This window comes from Pteropus alecto, unplaced genomic scaffold (genome assembly GCF_000325575.1).
Source record: "Pteropus alecto unplaced genomic scaffold, ASM32557v1 scaffold156, whole genome shotgun sequence".
Lineage (NCBI taxonomy): Eukaryota > Metazoa > Chordata > Mammalia > Chiroptera > Pteropodidae > Pteropus > Pteropus alecto.
In genome coordinates this window covers 3,059,972-3,080,981 of record NW_006437746.1, presented here as the reverse complement: position 1 = coordinate 3,080,981, position 21,010 = coordinate 3,059,972, and the positions used below count along the sequence as shown (strand labels likewise).

At 34.4% G+C, this 21,010-nt stretch overlaps 1 protein-coding gene and 1 pseudogene across 1 annotated transcript in view; both read right to left on the bottom strand.

Moving 5' to 3' along the window:
• The window catches only part of TOPAZ1 (testis and ovary specific PAZ domain containing 1), a 68,920-nt gene that overhangs the window by 27,791 nt on the left and 20,119 nt on the right, over positions 1-21,010 (bottom strand). The window contains 7 exon segments of the mRNA XM_006914833.1: positions 3,646-3,761; positions 4,843-4,935; positions 5,131-5,282; positions 13,376-13,439; positions 14,942-15,067; positions 15,778-15,863; positions 19,335-19,474. Of these exon segments, the coding sequence (XP_006914895.1) occupies positions 3,646-3,761; positions 4,843-4,935; positions 5,131-5,282; positions 13,376-13,439; positions 14,942-15,067; positions 15,778-15,863; positions 19,335-19,474 (777 nt within the window).
• Positions 6,781-8,309, bottom strand: LOC107195867 (annotated as a pseudogene).

The following is a 21,010-nucleotide window of genomic DNA, read 5'->3' as shown; positions in this document are numbered from 1 at the left end:
AGAATGTAGTAATATATTATACAAATTCTTTGGAGCTCAAAGCATGGTAACTGCACAGATACCTACCTCATACCATTTCTTCCCCAAACCATAGGCAACAAGGAAAAAGCAAAGTCCACATGAAACCATACCTTCAGTCTAATCTGAAGACAGAGAATGGCAAGGCTTCAAATAATTACGAATAAAAAGAGAAAAAATATTAAATCCCAGCACTTGATCTCTACTGTTCCCACTCCACCCTCACTGCTCCACAAAGATTTGTGACAAGCAAGTCAGATATAAACAAAAACAAAGCAAAAACATCTGTAGGAAGAAAACAAAAAGGAAAATTACCAGAGGGATCTAATATTGATTTTAAAAATACCATCACAAAGACTAATCCACACTAAGTTTGAAAATGCTGAAAAAAGTGTCTGGGTAGATCAGAACACAGACCCACAGCAGAAACTGAAAAGTTTATGTGGTTTATAGAAGGCAATTTGAAACACATTTTCTGGGAAAGAAAGGACAAAAATGAAAAGGAGAAGCGTCCTTTGGCAATTGGAGAGAGGAAAACACTAACAAGGGGAAAGAGGAAGGTGCCACTGGACTAAGAATACTACATATCAGCCAATTATGGGTCAGTTATGGTAATGAATCCCAATGCTCTATAAATTATTACAAAGCATTAAAAAAGAATAACCACTTCCTAATTCCTTTTGTGAAGTATAAAATTGATACTTAAACTAGGTAAAGAAAGGACGAAGGAAGAAATCTAAAGAACATCATTCATAATGGTGATGCAAAAAAACTAGATAAAATATTAACAAACAGATCAGTTTTACAAAATGAAAAGAATTATGGGGATGGTTGGTGGTGATGGCTGTACAACAATGTGAATGTGCTTAATGCCACTGAACTGTACCGTTAAAAACAGAAGATGAGACTTAACTTTGTGGCTCCAAAAAATAAGGAAGTAGTAGAAAAATGAAGAGAACATGATGAAAGGATATAGGCACCAAAAGTCAAATCTGGAACAATTCGAGCATCAAAATAATCAACAGTAGGTTTGGAATGATATATAACCCATGGAATAAAATAAATACCCATGAGTTCAAACTTATATAAATAACTGAATAAGTAAATAAATGGAGAAGGGACAGCTTTTCTTTCTTTCTTTTTTTTTTTCTGGACAGCTCTTCTTTATTGAAGAATTCCAATTAATAAAAGTAGAAGAAATAGGGAAAATATGAAATCACCAATGGGCAAATGTTACAGTAGTACCTTGCCGAAAAGATCCACTGATGAATACTAAAATTAATGTATGAAGGTTGGAAGTCTCTTCCCCAAGATATTTATTTACTATAAAGGGACAAATAGTAACTTCATAGTGTAGAAACCTGACAGATAACATTTTTAGCTAAGTGATCAAGGTTAACTTAACCAGGAGTAAGATATTTTGATACCATGTACCCCTATTATGATGCAGTGAAATCTGTAGTTAATGATTCATACGACAATCAATTTCCTGGTTTTGATAATTACACTGTTATTATGTAGGATGTTAACATGAAAGCAAGCTAGATGAAAGGTACATGAGAAGTCTCTATACTATTTTTTGTAACATTTCTGTAAATCTAAAACCATTTCAAAATAAAAAAATTTTAAGTCATTAAATATGTTAACAAACTTCCTAGATTATAGATACACTTATATTCTCACTCATATCCTGAATGTAAATGTTAGAATTCTTTGTAGCAGCCTTATCTACTGAAAGTGAAAGCCTTTCAACTGAACTATAAACTACCTAAGTAAAAACTATCATCAAAATCAAAGTATGAGTGTCCATTAAAACTCATTCCCCTAGTCCAGAAGAGGGTAATTACTTCAAAGTGTGTCAGAAAAATTCAAATATAAAATAATAAATACTAAAATTTTCTCCCTCTGCCTTGAGGTCGGGTCCACACTCCCAAGCACAATCCACACCCTTTAACTACCCACAGTTATTTTCCTATTCTCTCCATCAAATAGGTCACTAATGTTAATACATGTGAAAAAATGCTAGACAACTGTTTTGAAGAAGGAGCATAGGAAGGGGCAAAGTGTATAAGGATACAATTTTCAAAATTAGGGGCTGTAAGATAAACTGTAAAAATATTTATCTGATTGTGTCACTTTGATCATTTAAAAACTATGGCTGATTTGTCTGGATTCTTCTTATACCAAGAGATCCTTTTCCCAGTCATTGCATGAAGGGTGGAGTCGTGTAACTAACTGTCCTGGGCAGAAGGGTTCTGCTGCTCCTCTTGAGCCTGGATGCACCCACTTCCCTTGTGCCAGCTGTCAGTGAATCTGGCAGGAGACTAACATCTGCTAGCCATTCAAGCTCTCCGCCATAGCTGTCACTGCCTGGAAATGCGAAGTTTTTAGCATATGGCTCAGGAAGAAAGACTTAATGTTTGGAAGAAAATATCGATGCACCCTACTTACAAATGGATTATATCCCAGAACCCTGTGTTAGACAAATTGCATTTTTAAAAAAAATTTATTTTCTAGGTTGTCTTAATTTTTTAACCTCATGTCATAGTTTTCATAGATAACTCAAATATTATTATCAGTAGTTAAAGAAATGAAAAAAAATCATAGAACTTGAAAAATTCAAATGTATCTTCAATGATAGTGACTAAAGGAAAATAGTATTACTTAGTAGAATTACTGCAATTCCTTAAAGGGAAATAATATTACTTAGCAGAATTCCTGCAATTCTCTCATCGTGTGCCCCGGCATCCAGGGCACTAGAACAAGCCTATAGATTATTTAAAATTTTCAAGAGGCTTCTGTCAGACACTGTCAATCTACAACTATTAACTTGTTTGGATCTAACTACTTAATAAATGAGAATATTAACCTATTTCTTGTGGCCTATGGACACTGTGGACTAAGACAGTTTGGAAACCTCTGTAGTAGAGGATCATGAGATAATGGCAGCTGTGGAAGCTCTCTAAAGGAGCTTTCTGGGCATTCTCTGGGCTTTGGTGGTTGATATCATCTGCTCTTTATCAAATCTGATTTGATTAAAAAGTTATGGTTCATTTAAATACCTATAATCTGTAGACTTTTCTCTATGTATGTAATAGTTTAAAAATTTTTGCAAAACCAATGGCTTTCCTTTTACTCAGTACAGGTATATTGTGGTACTACTCATAATTATCATAGGTTTTTTTTTTTTTTATAAAGGCCTTTGGAGGCCCATAAGCTGAACAGAGAAAGCAAACAAGTGAGAGAAAGAATGAAGGAGAGGCATTAAATTATATTATTTAGCTAACATAAGAAAGAGAGTGAAAAAGAAAAAAGAATTAAGGTAATTTACATTCATGTAAGAGTGTGTGTCAAGGGGAAATAAGTTGTGAAACAGGATAAGAGATTCCTTTTATCAGGCATGGAAATGAAATTAGGTACAGAGAAAGGCTTGGTGAGGCTGGCCGGGAGGGCTGGCTAGAGGCAGCTTGACTAATGACAATATGACTAAGACGAGCCAAGAGATGGGAGGAGGGCTTACGGTGGGCAACTATCTAGATGTTTGGACATGTGACCAGTAATAAGTGTTTTGCCTTCATCTTTTATAAGACCCCATCAAAACATACATATTTTAGCCTTTTTCCTTACCTGGATTTCATTTCCAGAACTGCAGTTATTTCCTGTTTGGAAGCCTGTACTTGGTATAAGAGCTTAACAATATAGTTAAAGTGTTCTGGGTCAAGCACCATCCCTGCTTCAACAAGCTATAGAAGAGGAAAAAAAGTAGTTGCTGTTATAAAAATATGAATGAGTTGAAAACCAATGTGTGTTTTTACTAAGAGACTGATGGAAGAAATGAAAAAGACAAGTAGAATTAAAATTTCTTAAATAAATTTAAGCACATTTTCTTTAAATATTTGAGAACCACAATGAGATACCCTACTTCAAGAATTTAAAACAAAAATGAAAATGATAATTTGAACTCAAAAGTTGAACATTCTTCCTGTTCGCCAAGTTATCTTAACTGTTTTGTCACTTCTCTTCTCTGGTACTCACTCTGTCTTTTAGTATACCACTGGTATATACCTTATCCCTGATGAGAAACTTCCTGAAAAGTAACAAAGTATGGTTTTCTACAACTACTGTGGGTGATCGGTAATATCGGAGTCAAAATATTTCCAGGCAAGTAACTCTATAAAGTTTTGTAATGTGGAACTAGAGGTGTTCTCTAAAATATTTGTTCATGTGCTACATAATTCCAATATTGCTTCCTAAAGAAAACGGGGGTTTTCTGAAATAGATGGCTTGATGGTACCAAATACTGGGAAGTATTCAACAAAAGTAAAAATATTAATTACATTTTTAGAGCCATAAAAATTCTTTTTTTTTTTGTTTAAAGCCAAATATAAAATTAATTAATTCTTAGCCACAATTTTTCTATCCCTTTTCTTTGTTTTGGTAATGATTTTCTACTTATATATTGATTTGTGTATTTATTTTTGTTATAAATGACCTTAAATATTTGTAAGAGGAGAATTTTTTTTAATCGTCCTTAAGGTGTAGCTACGAGGATAGTTTACAAATCAGAAAGAAGTCATCTGGAGTGCTTGGAACTATTTATTTAAGGGGAAGGCCTGTCAGTCACTGGAGTCTGTTTATAATTCCTGTTTTAGGAGAAGAAACAAACATTTCTGAAAATAGAATTCTTTGGCATCAAGAATGTGAATAAAGGCAGTTTCAGAATGTAAGCAGAAATCATTTTCTTGAAAATCATTATTTCTAAATCATTATTTTTTCATTGATTATTCACTATCAGAGAATAAAAGTGATAAAATAAAACCATACCTTGCAAAAGATATCAATTAAAGCAGGCACAGCATTCCTTAATTTCATAGTTGTCACATGCTCAAATATTTCTAGTAATATTTTCAGAGCAGGCTAGATAAAACAAAAAATGACACTCATTTCATGTCTTCTTTCAGTATACCTTAAGTTTCTCAAATTCTTTCATGCTGAGGAACAAAAGTGTTCTCTAGAAAGTATTCAACAAACATGGAAATTGAACAGCTAAAACATACAAACAAGAGAACAGAGGAATTAAAATATTTAAAAAAATTTTTTCAGGTTACTTACCAGCATTTTAACCATTATGCTGAGGTTCACTACCTGAAAAACTTCTTTCAATAAACAATGTTTGAGTAAAGAATTTAGAAGGTCATTTAGCACTTGTAAATCAAAGTGTACACCTGGAGGAAACCTTCTGTAGTACTCCATAAACATGCTTACTGAAAATAAAAAAATACATATATATATTAAAGTCATTTACTTTTAAGACAGTCATCTTTTCTAAATTAGATTATTTTTCTATATTTAAAGATTGAGCAGTATGAATTAATTTTCTTGAAAGGTATCTCTCCAGTATCAGAAATATTTGATAAAAATAATTTAAAGCAAAAGTTAATGGCAATGACATATCAGGCACTAGACTGGAAGCTAACTCATGTGTTCACAAAAAAATAGGTCCAAATTGCCTCATTCATCATGGTCTCAATATGAATACCCAGAAAGCCACACTCTCAGGGAGACTTCAGGTAGTAGCCTGGTCATGTATGAAAAAATGTATAATTTGGGGGTGGATGCAGACTATTTTGACACATACCCATTCTTGATGTTTTAACCCCACTAACATGTTGACCCTGGGGATACTTTTTATTCAAGTTTATGATTATGAACAGTGTATTAAAAATTAAAACACTAATTTCTTTTGAGAAAGTTTTTAATGTCAATTCAGTTCCTTACTCAATTTTCTATATAACGCTTAAACCATTTCCTATTTTTCCTCATTAATTTCACTAAAATTATTTTGATTACTTCATTGGTTATTTTTCCCCACTCTAAAATTTCCCAGGTCAAAATCCATGCACCTTAGCTGAAACTGCCTTAGAAAAATTACTTTGGGTTTTGTGTTAATTATTTCTGCCCCAAATACTTATTATCTGGATTATTTGATGTTGCCTGGGAAAGTCAGTAGCTACTAATAAAATTCAATAGCATAACAGAAAAATTAATGTTGAAGTTATAACTTTTAACAACTTTAATAATACACTATAATAATATTCAACTTTATTCTCAAGTCTCTTTATATACTACAATCTTTTTCCTGGGCGCCTACAGATTAATTCTTCTGGCTATTCAGTTTGCATCTACACAGTTGCCTATGTAAGAAGCAGATCAAGTGATAACATGAGAAATTCAGTGTTTGCTACTATAAATTATTAATAAAATGGAAATGGCATATGTTTAAAAAAGGTATAGTTGCAAAGAATTTATGTTAGCTAGTGTTGTAGTCCACTAATTGAAACACATTCTCCTTTCTGTCATTAAATACTTCTAAAATTTAAGTAATTAAAATATTAATGTAATTTCTCCTTTCAAAATGTTCTCCTCTGGTTAAACTGCTAGCTGAAAAAGATTTGAATACTTTAACAGGTTTTGACATGCACTGCTACATTGCTTTTTTCCCCCCAAAATTTCTTATTGTGGTAAGATATACATAAAATTTACTATCTTAATTATTCTATTCTGGCATTTATGAACTATTTAATTATGATTAAATAACATTTCCAGTACTGTCTCTGTTTCTTCCTGTGCCCACCACCATGCCCCTCGCCACTGAGCTCCAGGAAGGGGTCTCAAGTAGACAATGGGCCAGATGTGACCTCCCACCCCACTATACAGGAACCCTGAGTTGCTGAAAAGGCTTTATTACATAAGGAAGGGGGCTCAGTCCTTCTTGGCTGCTGTCTTCCTCATGGCTGCAAAGACGATGTTCAGCTCCCCTCTGTCTCCCTTGGCATGGATGTGAGTCCCCAGCCTTTTCTTGATGAACTTCAGGGCCCCCTTTTCCTTAGCTTGAGCAGCTCCAGGGCACGCCGCTTCAACAGGGCAAAGCTGCAAGCTGCTTGGATCCTGTCCTGCAAGAACCTACTGTGCTTGGGAAGTGGTGGCCGCTGTGCCTCAGCCCGCTCACGTTCTTGGTCACCTTGAGACTCTTGATGAGGCCCACAGCCATGGGGCTGCCATGGTGGAAGGAAGCCTTATTTTTAAGTGTTACATTTCAGTGGGATTAAATACATTCATAATGTTGTTCATCCACTTCTATAACTCTTTTCATCTTGTAAAACGGAAACAGAAACTATACCTATTGAACAGTAACTCCCCTCTTCCCCTCCCCCCAGCAACAACCATTCTACTCTGTCTTGAGGATTATGACAACTCTAAGTACCCCATGTAAGTGGAATCATACAGTATTTGTGTTTTTGTGACTGGCTTATTTCACTTAGCATAATGTCCTCAAGGTTCATCCATGTTGTAGCATATGTCAGAATTTCCTTCCTTTTCAAGACCGAATAATATTTTATGTATAAACCACATTTTTCTTACCCATTCATCTGTTGATGACACTTGGGTTGCTTCACATTTTAGCTATTGTGGATAATGCTACTATGAACATGGGCGTACAAATATCTTTCAAGACCTTGCTTTCAATTCTTTTAAGTATATACCCAAAAGAAGAATTGCTGGATCATATGGTAATTTTATTTTCAATTTTTTGAGGAACTGGCACACTGTTTTCCACAGTATTTGTACCACTTTACATTCCCACCAACAGTGCAAAAAGGTTCCAGTTTCTCCACATCCTCATTAACACATGTTTTCTGTTTTTTTGGGTAGTAGTCATCCTAATGGGTATGAGGCGGTATCTCACTGTAGTTCTGATTTGCATTTCTCTAATAATTAGTGGTGTTTAGCATCTTTTTAATTTGCTCATAAGCCATTTGTAAATCCTATTTGGAGAAATGTTTATTCAAGTCCTTTACCTATTTTTGAATCAGGTTTTTTTTTGTTGTTGAATTTTAGAAAATCTATATATTTTGGATGTTAATCCCTTATCAGATACATGATTTGCAAATATTTTCTCCCATTCTGAGCTGCTGTTTTACTGTTGGTACTGTCATTTGATGCACAGAATTTAAAAATTTCATGAAGTCCAATTTGTCTATTTTTCCTTTTGCTGTATGTTGGTGTCATATCCAAAAAAATCATTGCCAAACCAGTGTCGCGAAGCTTCTGCCCTTGTTTTAGAAGTTTTAAAACTTCTAAAAGTTTTATTGTTGTAGGTCTTACTTTGTTTTTGATACACTTTGAATTAATTTTTGTATACAGTATCAGGTAAGAGTTCAGTTTTATTCTTGTGCACGTGGTTATCTAGTTTTCCATACCATTTACTGAAAAAACTATCTTTTCCCCATTGAATGGTCTTGGCGCTCTTGTCGAAAATCATTTGACCATATGTGTGAGGCTTTATGTCTGGGCTCTCTGTTCTATTCCACTGGATTACATCTGTCTTTATGCCAGTATGACACTTTTTGATGATACTAATAACAGTTATTTTCTTTAAATGTATTAGTCTTTAAATCACGTAAAAAACAAAAAATGCATTTACAAACCATTGTTATAATACTAGTTTTTACAACTGGCCATGTATTTACATTTATTGTGATCCCTCTTTCTCCACATAACCTTGAGTTACTGCCTAGTGTCTTTTCGTTTCAACATGTAGGCCTCCTTTAAGTATTTATTGCAGAGCAAGTGAAGTGGCAATGAACTGTTTTTGTTTATCTGTAAGTGTCTTAATTTCTCTCATTTTGAAAGCAAGTTTTACTAGATATAGTAAAACTGACAGATATTTTCTTTTTTGCACTTTGAATATTGGCCCACTGCCTTCTGGCCTCCAAAGTTTCTGATGAGAAACCTGCTTATAATCTTACTGAGGGATACTTGTATGTGATGATTCACTTCTTACTGCTTTCCAGATTTCCCTGTCTTTTGAAAGTTTGATTATAATGTGTCTTAGTGTGGGTCTCTTTGAATTCATCTTACTTGGAGTTTGTTGAGCTTCTTGGACACTTATATTTATCACTTTCATCAAATTTGGGAAGTTATCAGCCATTATTTGTTCAAATATTCTATCTGCCCCTTTCTCTTCTCCTTCTGGGACTCCCACAATGTGTATATTGGTCTTTTAATGGGGTCCCACAGGTCCCATAGACTGTGTTCACCTTTCTTCAATTTTCTTTCTGTTTCCCAGACTCAGTAATTCCCATTCCTATCTTCAAGTTTGCTGATTACTTTGTCTGCTCAAGTCTAACTGTGAATCCCTCCAGTGAAATTTTCATTTCAGTTATTGTACGTTTTAGCTACAGATTTTTTTGTTTCTTTTTAGGTTTTCTATTTCTCTACTGACATTTTAATTTTGCTCATACAATGTTTTCTTGACTTTCTCCACATCTTCCTTAGTTCTTTAGCATCTTTAAAGACAGTTTTAAAGTCACCGTCTATCTGCCATCAAGTCTTTTATATCTATTGACTTATTTTTTCCTTTGAGTGGGCCCTACTCTTCCTGTTTCTTTGTATGCCTTTTGACTTTTTGAAGAGGGCAGTTGAATCTAATAATGTAACTACAGAGCTCATATTTTCTCTTTTCCCCAAGGTTTGCTGTTGTTTTTTTTTTTTTTTTGGTTATCATTTTATCGTTTTTTTCTTTTTGATTTTTGTAGTCTGTCTCTGTGGGGGAGAAATCAGCCTGAAGTGTAAACTTAAGGTCTTCTTAGATCTTTTCTGGGCCTTTCCCTAGGCACATGTGGTCACTTTTAAATTTTCCCTGTATATGTAGTTTTTTTTGTTTTTAAATGTCCTAGTCTTTAATGTCTGGCTCCCAAAAGGTAAAAGAGAGAAAAATGAAGAGGAGGGAAAAAGGATGCTAGCCCTTTAAGTCCTCTGAAAGTCACTTTAGTAGGAGGGGGTGAGGATTATAACAATGGAAGGAAGTATAACAACAATAGCTGCCCATCTCTTTGCACCTCTGCAATAAGAAATGGTAATCTGAGCTCGGATCCCTGATATTTGGACCACAGTGTCCTTTTAGCCCACTCTGATTCCCATAAGCTATGTGCAAGCATCTCTAGGCAGTGGTGCACAGCTGCCTGCCACATGGCTGGAGATGAGGGATGGGTAGTTGCTACTGTACTAAGAGCTGAAATTGATTGAAATTAACCACAATATACCATTCAAATCTTCTCCTGGAAGTTGCAAACCTTCAATAGACTTCAGAGTTCACAGTTACATCAGACAAATTCTTTCAGTGCAATTGTTTAGGTGAGGAGACAGATTCCTGGTGCTTCCTACCCTGCCGTCTTCCTACACTGCTCTTTAAAAAAGCTTTATCAATTCATAATGCCACTTCAGTCACTCAACATAAGTGGGTGCTTTAACTCCTTGATTCGATTAGGCACACACAATTCTGGTGAACCAGTAACACTGGATTTTCCTCTCAAGATCTATTTCTAATTCTTACAAGAAGAAATAGTGTTCACATTGTTGGGAATAGCTGATTGAACTCTTGTTATTCTTAAAAATTGCAATATGTTATATATGTTACTAATGGTAAATCTAAAATATTTGAGCTAATAGATTTTTCAGTTTAAATTAATCAAAGGAAGCACAAAAGATAAATTTTATCACATTAACTCAGGAATTATCATCTTTCAAAAAATCTGATAGAAAATCTTAATTCTTTCTACTGAATTGTGAATATAACATACCGATTCATTTAGGTATACATATGCTAAGCAGCAGTAGTTTTTCAACTGTTTTTAGTCAAGAATTCTAGAAAGATAATTTTAGGTGAAATTTAGGTGAAAATTCAAATATAAAACAGATAAAAGAGTACCTATGGCTCTATTGCTAGATATATATCCCAAAGACTTGAGAGTTGGGACTCAGATACTCCTGTACACCAGTGTTCATAGTAGTATTATTCACAATAGCTAAAAGATGGACACAACCTAAGTGTCCATCAACAGATGAATGAATAAACAATGTGGTAAATATATACAATGGAGTATTATTCGGCCATAAAAAGGAATGAAATTCTGATACATACTACGACATGGATGAGCCTTGAAAATATTAAACTAAGTGAAATAAGCAAGACACAAAAGGCCAAATGATTGTATGATTCCACTTATATGAAGTACCTAGAATAGGCAAATTCATAGAGACAGAACATGGAATAGCGGTTATCAGGGGTTGAGGAAAGGGGTAAGTTATTGTTTAATGGGTACAAACTTTTTGTTTGGGATAATGACAAAAGTCTGGAAATAAAGGTGATGGTTATACATTGTAAATGTACTTAATGCCATTAAATTGTACACTTAAAAATGGTAAAATGGAAAATTTTATGTTATGTATATTTTATCACAGACACAGACACAAAAGTCAAAGAAAGGCTATGGAAATGTTCTAGATTAAAAGAGGGGAAAGAGACATAACAGCTAAATGTAATATCTGATCCAGAACTGGAAGGAAAAGGATATTTAAGGAACATTATTGGGTTAACTGACAAAATCTGAATACGAATATAGATTAGACAAAGGTATTGTAGCCATGTTAGATTTACTGATGTTGATAGATGTAGCATGGTTATAGAAGAGAATACCCTATTTTTAGAAAATAGATGTTGAAGTATTTAGGGGTAAAAGGCCACACTGTATATAGTTTATTTTTGAATGGTTCAGGGTAAAAATGTGTATGCGTCTGAATGCATGTCCACAATACACTTGCACACAGACACACACACACACACACACGGAGAGAGGGAAGGGGGATAGAGAGAATGAGTGCAAATGATAAAGTTAGGATATAAGGGTATTCTTTGTATTATTTTTACTTTTGCAACTTTTTATAAATTTGAAATTTCTAAAGTTAAAAATTTAAAGAATTTTAAATTCTTTAAAAAGAATTTTACATGTAAATTCAAATATAAAGCAGATAAAAGATGACCTATAGGTAAGCAGGGGGATGGAGAGTTTTACTCTGAGTGCTTCCCCAGTGCACCAAGGTGGTCCCTGAAGCCTCTTTGGAGAGTCTGAGTAGTCAGAGCTACCTTCTACCTGTGATATTCAGAGCTTCTCTAAGTTGCTATCCAGTTATCCTAACATCATTCATTAAATGAGTCTTCCTTTTCCAAACCCTGTAATCTTTCAAAACACTAAACCTCTTCATACCTCATACTGAGTCTATTCTGAGCTATCTATTCCTTCCACTCATGTAAGAGTCTATTTTCACACCAAAAAATTTCTACAGGTTCTAAATCAACTTCCCACATTGTTCTTCATTGTAGGTCTTTATTTTTATTTTCTGTGTTTGTTGTTTTAAAACTAAATTCAGATATATTTTTCCTGTTATCATACTGGATGTTCACACAATCAGAATTACATTTTTGGAAGTTTTGTATTTTTTCCATGTCATCTTCTTTTCTTCCACATCTCATGTTATGGAATTATTTCTGGAATATAAATATTTATCCACATCTAACCATATGTTCTCCTCCTTGGCTATCACAACTCCTCAGGTGACTGGATGCATTCCCTATATATGCTCCTATTACTTCTACCTTAACTGCTTCCTCCTTGTTATAATCAGATTAAGTCCAGACTACCAATTCTCTCTGATGCTTCCTCTAATTTTGGGGGAGATGATATTACCAGAAAAACCAATAATAAACTTGTCAGAGGTTTTGTTTTTAGACAAATAAGATTTCAAGCAGATGAATATGAAGCCAAAGCGTTCTATTTCCATCATACTATGTGGCTTTAGTGGCTGTGTCTGGGTGACGAATATGTATAAAGCTTGGTCCTTTCCTCTTGGGGCTCATGATGTAGTAGCGGGGAGATAGAGGTAGAGAATGAGATGAGGCTGTGGAGTCAGATAAGAGCCTAATAAAGGAGGTAATCTTATTTCCTACGACTAAACCTTGAAAGATGAATATGTCTTTGCTACAGGGAAAGGGGATGGAAAGTCATCCCAAGCAGAGAGCAGTGGCAGCGGTGGCACTGATATTATAACACAGACTGATCTGTTTAGGGAATTGCACAGAATTCAGTAGGGATGGTGCACCAGCTACAAGGGGTAAATATAAAAAGAGAAGAATGAAGAAGTAGGGATGGTCTAGTTTCTGAAAGATCTCTTTAGAAAATTTTAAGCCAATTAACAATATCCTACTTTCTGTCTTATACCTGTAAATAAAATTTCTAGGTCATGAAAATATTAGTATGCAAGGGTATTAATGTTAAGTGGATTACAATTTTTTAAAAATCAAATAACACTTTTAATACTTTCTAAGACCAACAGAGCTACTGTAAGGCATTTGGTTTCATACTTAAAAGTACTGAATTACTTTCAAATTATAAAATACGATAGCACATTGTTTGAAATGCATTAATGAATTTATAGTAATCATTCCATTTTCTCATACCTGCACGTTGTAGCAAACATAGCTCGTTGATACTTATGTATTTCTTAAACACATCCATGCAAATCTGCATAAGTCACAAAAAATATAAAATTACCTTTTTATATTTCATAAAAACTACATAAATTTCAATCCTATGTTTCTGCTTATTCCAATTTTAAAACTGAACTTAAAGCAGTGGAATAAAGAAGCTGACATTAGGTTAACTCACAGATTTGATAGCATACTGAATTAATTACAAAAACATATAGAGAAACTGTCAAAGAAACAGTCAAGGAAACAATCAAAATTAGCAAGCAATTGAGGGAGATTAGAAAATCCTTGAACATTATAATAACCTTATTTAGGTTATTTACAAAAATAACCATTACTGACTCAAGGATTAGAACAGAGACTCTAGAAATAGACCCACTCATATACAATCAGCTGATTTATGACAAGGTGACATTGCAGTGCAATAAGGAAAAGATGGTCTTTTTAGTAAATAGTGTTGAGTAATCTGGGGATCCACATGAGGAAAGAAAAATGTATCTTGACCTTCTCGTATCATAAACAAAAATCAATTCTAGATGGCTTAGAGTTCTAAATGCAAAAGATAAAACAATAAAACTTTTAAAGGAAAAAAATAAGTGAACATATTCATGATCTTGGCAAAGGTTTCTTCAACAAGATGCAAAATGTTAGTGCCGTAAAAGAAAAAAAATACGCAAAATTGGACTGTATAAAAATTAATTCTATTTATCAAAAGATACCTTTAAGAGAGTGAAAAGGCAACTTGTAAAGTAGTAAAAGGTATTTGCAATATAAATCCAACAAAGAACTTACATCCACACTATGTAAAGAATTCTTAAGATGGATAGGAAAAAGACACTCCCATAAAATATAGGCAAAATATTTAGACATTTCCAAAAAGGAAATATCCAAATGTCCAATAAAGATTCTGAAAGATGCTCAGCTTCATCAATCATCAGGGAAGGCATCATTTCCCACCCAATCAAAATGACTAAAATTAAAAGGCTGATAATACCAAGAGCTGGGAAGGATGTGAAATAACCAGAATTCTCAGACGTTGCTGGTGAGCGTATAACTTGGTAAACCACTAAGGAAATGTTTGGCAGTATCTACTAAAGTTGAACATATGCAGACACTATGAGTCAACAATTCCAGTTTTAAGTATAACCCATCATAATATGTACATATGTTCACCAAAAGACATGTAGAAGAACACTGACAGCATCGCTGTTGTAATTACCAAATTTAGAAACTATCCAAATGCCCAAATGTATATTTGTCAACAAATATATTTTGGTATACGCACACAATGAAATATTCAATATTATATAGCAATAAGAAGGAAACATCTACAATTGAGTAAAAAAATATAGATGAATCTCAAAAATATTGAGCAAAAGATGCCAGAAATGAAATACAGATTGTATGATTTCATTTGTATAAAGCACAAAATCAGGCAAAGCTCATCTATCAAGAGTCAATGAAAATCTACATTAAAACATATGACTGAGATGGCTATAAAAACAATCTCTACTTCAAAGACTTTATGTATTTTACCTTTTCATCCCCTTGCTCAGGCACATGAGCAAACTTGCATTGTGATCGCTCACAGCCACGTAACGTATTAAAATGAAATTTGCAATATCTATGGGGTATTATCAACCCTAGGGGCTTCTGGAACACCTAGAAAATTAGAAAAATTCTCTTTGTTAGTTATAAAACACTTATTATAATCAAGTGAGAAAGCATTTGAAGCAACTACAAATATATACCCCAAACAGTATCAAAATAAATTGCCGACTTGATTAAAGAAATTAAACTTCAATTTATATCTTTAAAAATAATGAAAAAAATAAATTTAAAGTTAGTTGTCTGAATTTTTACTATTTAGTGTAAAATAGTCCATCGAAGTTGTTACTGTTTTACATCTTTTTAAAAGTTTATACATTCCATCTTCCTTCTTGTGTAACTGCCCTGTTTGCTTTCACAAAAAGTCAATTCTACTATGATATGCACCATATTTCAAGTATTTATTAGAACCTAAATTTTCCTTAGTTTTTCAGATTAACAGAAAAAGGCAAATGACAGAGTCAAAGCTTTTTTACAAGACTTTTCCCTATAGATTGCTCTATACCACTAGCTTTCCCTTATATCACAAAATATTCATCTTGTATTTTCTATTTTGGATATCCATCCCCTCTTTCACTTTCAACCTCTTACGTTATTTGTGAATATCCTCTGAATCATTACTCATTTTCTGCCTCTTACCACTAACTCCAATTCGAAATCCATATAATATTCTGAAACTGCTTAAAAAAGTGAGTCAAGGAAATACAACCAGAAAGGCCCAAAGTATTTGCTTTATAGGATCATTTTTTTAAATGGAGACTTACCCCTACATTTTTTTCCCTCTTAAATATTTCACAGGTTTCAGGATTCTGCAACTTTAGGAGAGAATGTTTTCCCAGAAATCTGAAATCTAGAAATGATTAAGAATGACATTACACACCAATAGGTCACAATTCATTCTCTTCATAATAATGAAACAAACGATCACTACTATCTGCTTTAAAGTTTCGCGCAGGACTATTCATGTTCAGTTCACAGGCTGTGCTGCCATAGGTGTTCCTGTGAAATATAGAATGATTTACATCTTAGGTGCTCCTTAAGTATTTCTAGACCTGAAAATTTTAATTATAAGCTGAAGATACTTTCCTAAAAGCTTTACACGGAAGTACTGAGCACTACATTCAAATGATTGTCTCTATAAGTTAAACAAGTACTATACACAATAAACCTTTCTAAGGGAAGACAACTACTGACAAACCCAGGTGCTATGGAGTAAACTGTGTTCTCTCACTCAAATTCATATGTTCAAGCCCTAACCTCCACTGCGACTTTATTTGGAGATAGGGTTTTTAACGGAAGTATTAAGATTAAATGGGGTCATAAGAACGAGGCCTTGATCTGACAGAATTAGTGTCCTTGTAAGAAGAGACTCCAGAGAGCTTGCTTTCTCTCTCCCCACACACACATGCACCAAGGAAAGGCCATGTGTGGACTTAGCAAGCAGGCAACCATCAGTAAGCCAGGAAGAGAGGCAGAAACTGAAGCCTGATAGAACCTTGATCTTGGACTTCTAGCCACCAGAACCATGTGAAATAAATTTTTATTGTTTAAGCCACCCAGTCTGTGGTACTTTGATATGGCAGCTTGAGCTGACAAATATATCATACATCATATCACTTAATGTTGGTATTTTGAAATCAGAGGACATTAAAAAAACTTTCCTAGAGATAAACATTTTTTTTATTGATCAGGTTCTTGTCAATATGGCAGAGGAAGTAAACGCTGTGCTTACCTCCTCTCATGATCAAAATTACAACTAAATTATAGAACAATAACCTGAAGAACCATCTGAAGACTGGCTGAACAGAAGTCATATAACTAAGAATATAAGAAGAAGCTATGTCGAGACTGGTAGGAGGGACAGAGATGTGGACCAGGCAGGTCGCACAGCCACGTGTGGTGGTTGAGAATCGGGAAGAATATCTCAGCTGCAGAGGTCTCCATTGAGGAGTGAGGGATTCTAGCACCATATTGGGCTCCCCATCCTGAAGCACCAGTGCTGGTGCTTCAACATCTGGCTGCGAAATCAGTGGTAATTCCATGTCTGGGTAAGACGGAAGGCTGTTAGAAACCGAGGCATTCTCTTAAAGGTCTCATACACAGACTTACAGGTACTCGCCTTAAACTCTAGCAAAGAAACAGCAGCTTGAAAGGCACCAGAAACATACAGGGAGAACTTGAATTGTGTAGCTGCAGAATGAGGGCTGGAGGGGCAGCCACCTCCCTGTGTTGAGCCCTCCCCCCACAGCCTACAGGCAGGAGCCAAATCTGAATCTGTATTAAGCTGGTGAACACCACTTACCCCACCTGAATGACTATGAGACCCCATCCCACCCAACTCACATACCACCAGAGGCTCTTTCAGCAGCAGGCAGCTGGCCTTTGCCTGCACTGCAGTCTTTCTTAAAAACTCTCAAATGTCTGCAGGCCCTAGGCAGGTGGTAGTTGGCCTTAGTGGGCCCCGTGCATCTTGCTGAGTGATGAACACGAAGAGGCCCACACCGAGACATCAAAATTAAAACGCCAAAGGTTAAAGACAAAGGGAGTATCTTAAAAGCAGCAAGGGAAAAGCAATTAGTTACCTACAAGGGAGCTCTCATAAGGCTGTCAGCTGATTTCTCAACAGAAACTTTGCAGACCAGAGGGACTGGCACAAAATAGTCAAAGTGATGAAAAGCAAGGACCAAGGTTACCCTACTCAGCAAGGATATCATTTAGAATTGAAGGACAGACAGCTTCTCAGAGAAAAAAGCTAAAGGAGTTCATCACCACCAAACCAGTATTACAAGAAATGTTAAAGGGACTTCATTAAGAAGGAAAAAAATAAAAAATATGAATAAAATATCTACGTATTATCAACAATTACTTTAAATGTAAATGGATTAAATGCTACAAAAGACACAGGGTGGCTGAATAGATAAGAAAACAAGACCCTTACATAATACTGCCTATGAGACACCCACTTCAGATCAAAAGACATATAGAGACTGAAAGTAAAGGAATAAAAAAAAGATTTCATAAAAATGAAAATTTAAAAAAAAGCGGTGGTAGCAATATTTATATCAGGCAAAATGGCTTTAAAACAAAGGCTATAACAAGAGACAAAGAAGGACCTAGTAATTCTACTTCTGGGTATTTATCTGAAAAAATCCAAAATACTAATTTGAAAAGACATATATATCCATATGTTCACTGCAGCAACATTTACAATAGCCAAGATATAGAAGCAATCTAAACGTTCATCAGTAGATGAATAAAGAACTACTACATATATACAAAGGAATATAACTCAGCCATAAAAAGAATGAAATCTTGCCATCTGCAACAACATGGATGGACCTAGAAAGTATTATGCTATGTGAAATAAGTAAAACAGAGAAAGACAAATATCATGATTTCACTTATATGTGGAAGCTAAAAAAACAAACAAAATAAACTAAGAAACAAAACAGGAACAGACTCACAGATACAGAGAACATTTTGAAGGGGGGGATGGGGGACTGGGTGAAAAAGATAAAAGGGATTAAGAAGTACAAATAGGTAGTTACAAAATAGTCACGGCGATATAAAGTACAGCATAGCGGATATAGTCGACAGTACTGTAAGACCTATGTATAGTGCTGGGTAGATACGAAACTAATTGGGGAATCACTTCATAAGTTATATAAATGTCTAATCACTATGCTGTACACCTGAAACTAATATAATATTAAATGTCAACTGTAATTGAAAATATAAAAATAAGTTTTTTCATTTTAAATAATTTCGTTTTTTACTTTGGCAGCTTCTGGACATAATTTGGAACAAGCTGGAATTTTTGCTGTATAGCTTTTCAGTAATTTTCATTATGAAAACTAAGTCTTTTTAGTATAAAACACATGACCATCATGGGCTTGCTGCTATAGTAAGCAACGCCAGGTGGCATGAAGTCAGTAATGGGAAGGTATGAAAGAGTTAAATGTGAGCTATACAAAGAGATTTTATTGTTCTAAATTAATTCTTCAATTTAGCTTATTTTTATGAAAGCATTATGAATTATCAAAATTGACAGAAATTCTAAAATACATTCTAAGATATTCAACTAAAATATGAATATATCAGCTATAATCTGTAATTTACCTGTACTACCATTATCATATAAATACAGATATTTCCAAAATTGTTCCATCAAAAGTACTAAGTACAAGTACACAAAAACTCTTTTAATTTAAAAATATTCTATGCTTGTTTCAACAGATTTTTGTTTGTTTTTGGTAGGAAAATCTCCTATATAGTTTCTATACCATCAAAAGGCAACAGAATTTTATTAAGAAAAGAGTACCATTTATCCAGGGCTTCAGTAATGTGTCTTCTTGATGAGCACTCAGATTCAATGGTGGCACTGATAAACACAGAGGTTTTGGGCCCAGTGGTGTTAATTGACATTCACCCAACATAATCTCTGCATTTTTAGAATCTTTGCTGTGTGAGCGGAAAAAGCAAAATCAGAATTTAAATTTATTCCCAAAACATAATAAAAGTAATGAGAATCAAATTAAGTAGAAACATAACCTAATACTATGTATATGCTGTATACTATTATCATACTATGATTCTTCATTATTTTCAACAGACTGTTTCTGCCTTTTCAACTAGAAAACCAAAGCTTGTTAAATGATTGGGGTAAGGGTAGGAGTGAGGTGGTGGGGTTGAAACTAGAGCAAAGTATTTTTGATGATACCAGACAACAGGTTTGAGGAACTGGGCTAGCATTCTAATCCAAAAAAGATCATTCAATTACACTATTGCAAGTGCAATAAATGAATTATACATTTTCAGGACAAGTATATATAATAAATTTATACATGTTCTTGAGAGCATCCTTTGGGAAGAAGGTATAAAAAATGTATTGTTCTCAGTTGCTGAATTAAACAGCTTTGACTATATTCTACTATGTGAGAACCTATATAACCAATTTTAGAAAAACAATCTGGAGGTCACTTACCCAGAAAAATAACTTAAGCAAGGGTGAGGGTAGGGAGTATCTCAGAGTTGACAGATATAAATTTACTTTTTAGGAGAAAGATCACTCAGATTTTTATTTTACCTTAAAAACAATTCTAATAAGCTTTTTTAGCAGGAGTTCCCTGGGCCAGAAGTGAATAAAAATAGTAAGAAGGGATTACACTTGTAACAGTTGAAACTTAGTAGCACTGATGGAGTTCAAAAATTACACAAAACATTTACTTCTTTAACTTGGGAACTCATGGGTATGGGTAATCAACATAACTCGCTCAAAATAAAAAAAAAAGTGGTAACATAAAACAAAGAAATAGGAATTATGAGATTTTATAGATGGACAAGATTCTCTAGTAAAATTTTTTTATTTTTGATTGGATGACTGAAGCCCAGAGCAATGCAGTGACTTGCCGAATGTCACACTCCTGGTCATTACAGTAGAGCCAAGGTGATGATAAAACTCTGCAGGCTGCAATGACCCTATTTAGTTCGTAAGCTAAATGCTTTCAATAGAAAAAAGTTAACCCTGTCACTTTTTCTTTAAGTTCTCCAAATGGTCATGAATCATACTGAGCTCCTGTGCCAATTTAATTCTTATCTAGGCTTTTCCTTAATACAATGGTTCCCAAACTTTACCATGTAGCCATTTCAGCTGGTGGCCTTGTTGAAACACAAATTCAAGGGCCCCATTTCCAGATTTTGTGATTTGGGAGGTTGAAGGTGGGACCTAATAATTTGTATTTTTGACAAGTTTCCACATGGTGCTGCTGCTCCAAGGATCACATTTTGAGAACCACTGCCTTCACATAAAATGACTTGAACATATTCATCACCTGATCTGAGTGTGCTTTGCCTCGATGGCAAAACTGGGGTGGAGGATGGATCAGATGATCTCCAAGGTGCCCTCCAACTCTAAATTTGATATTTATATATGTTCTGGTAAGTATACTGTAACTCTCAGTACTAATTAGTGTGGGGAGTCACTTATGGACATGTGAA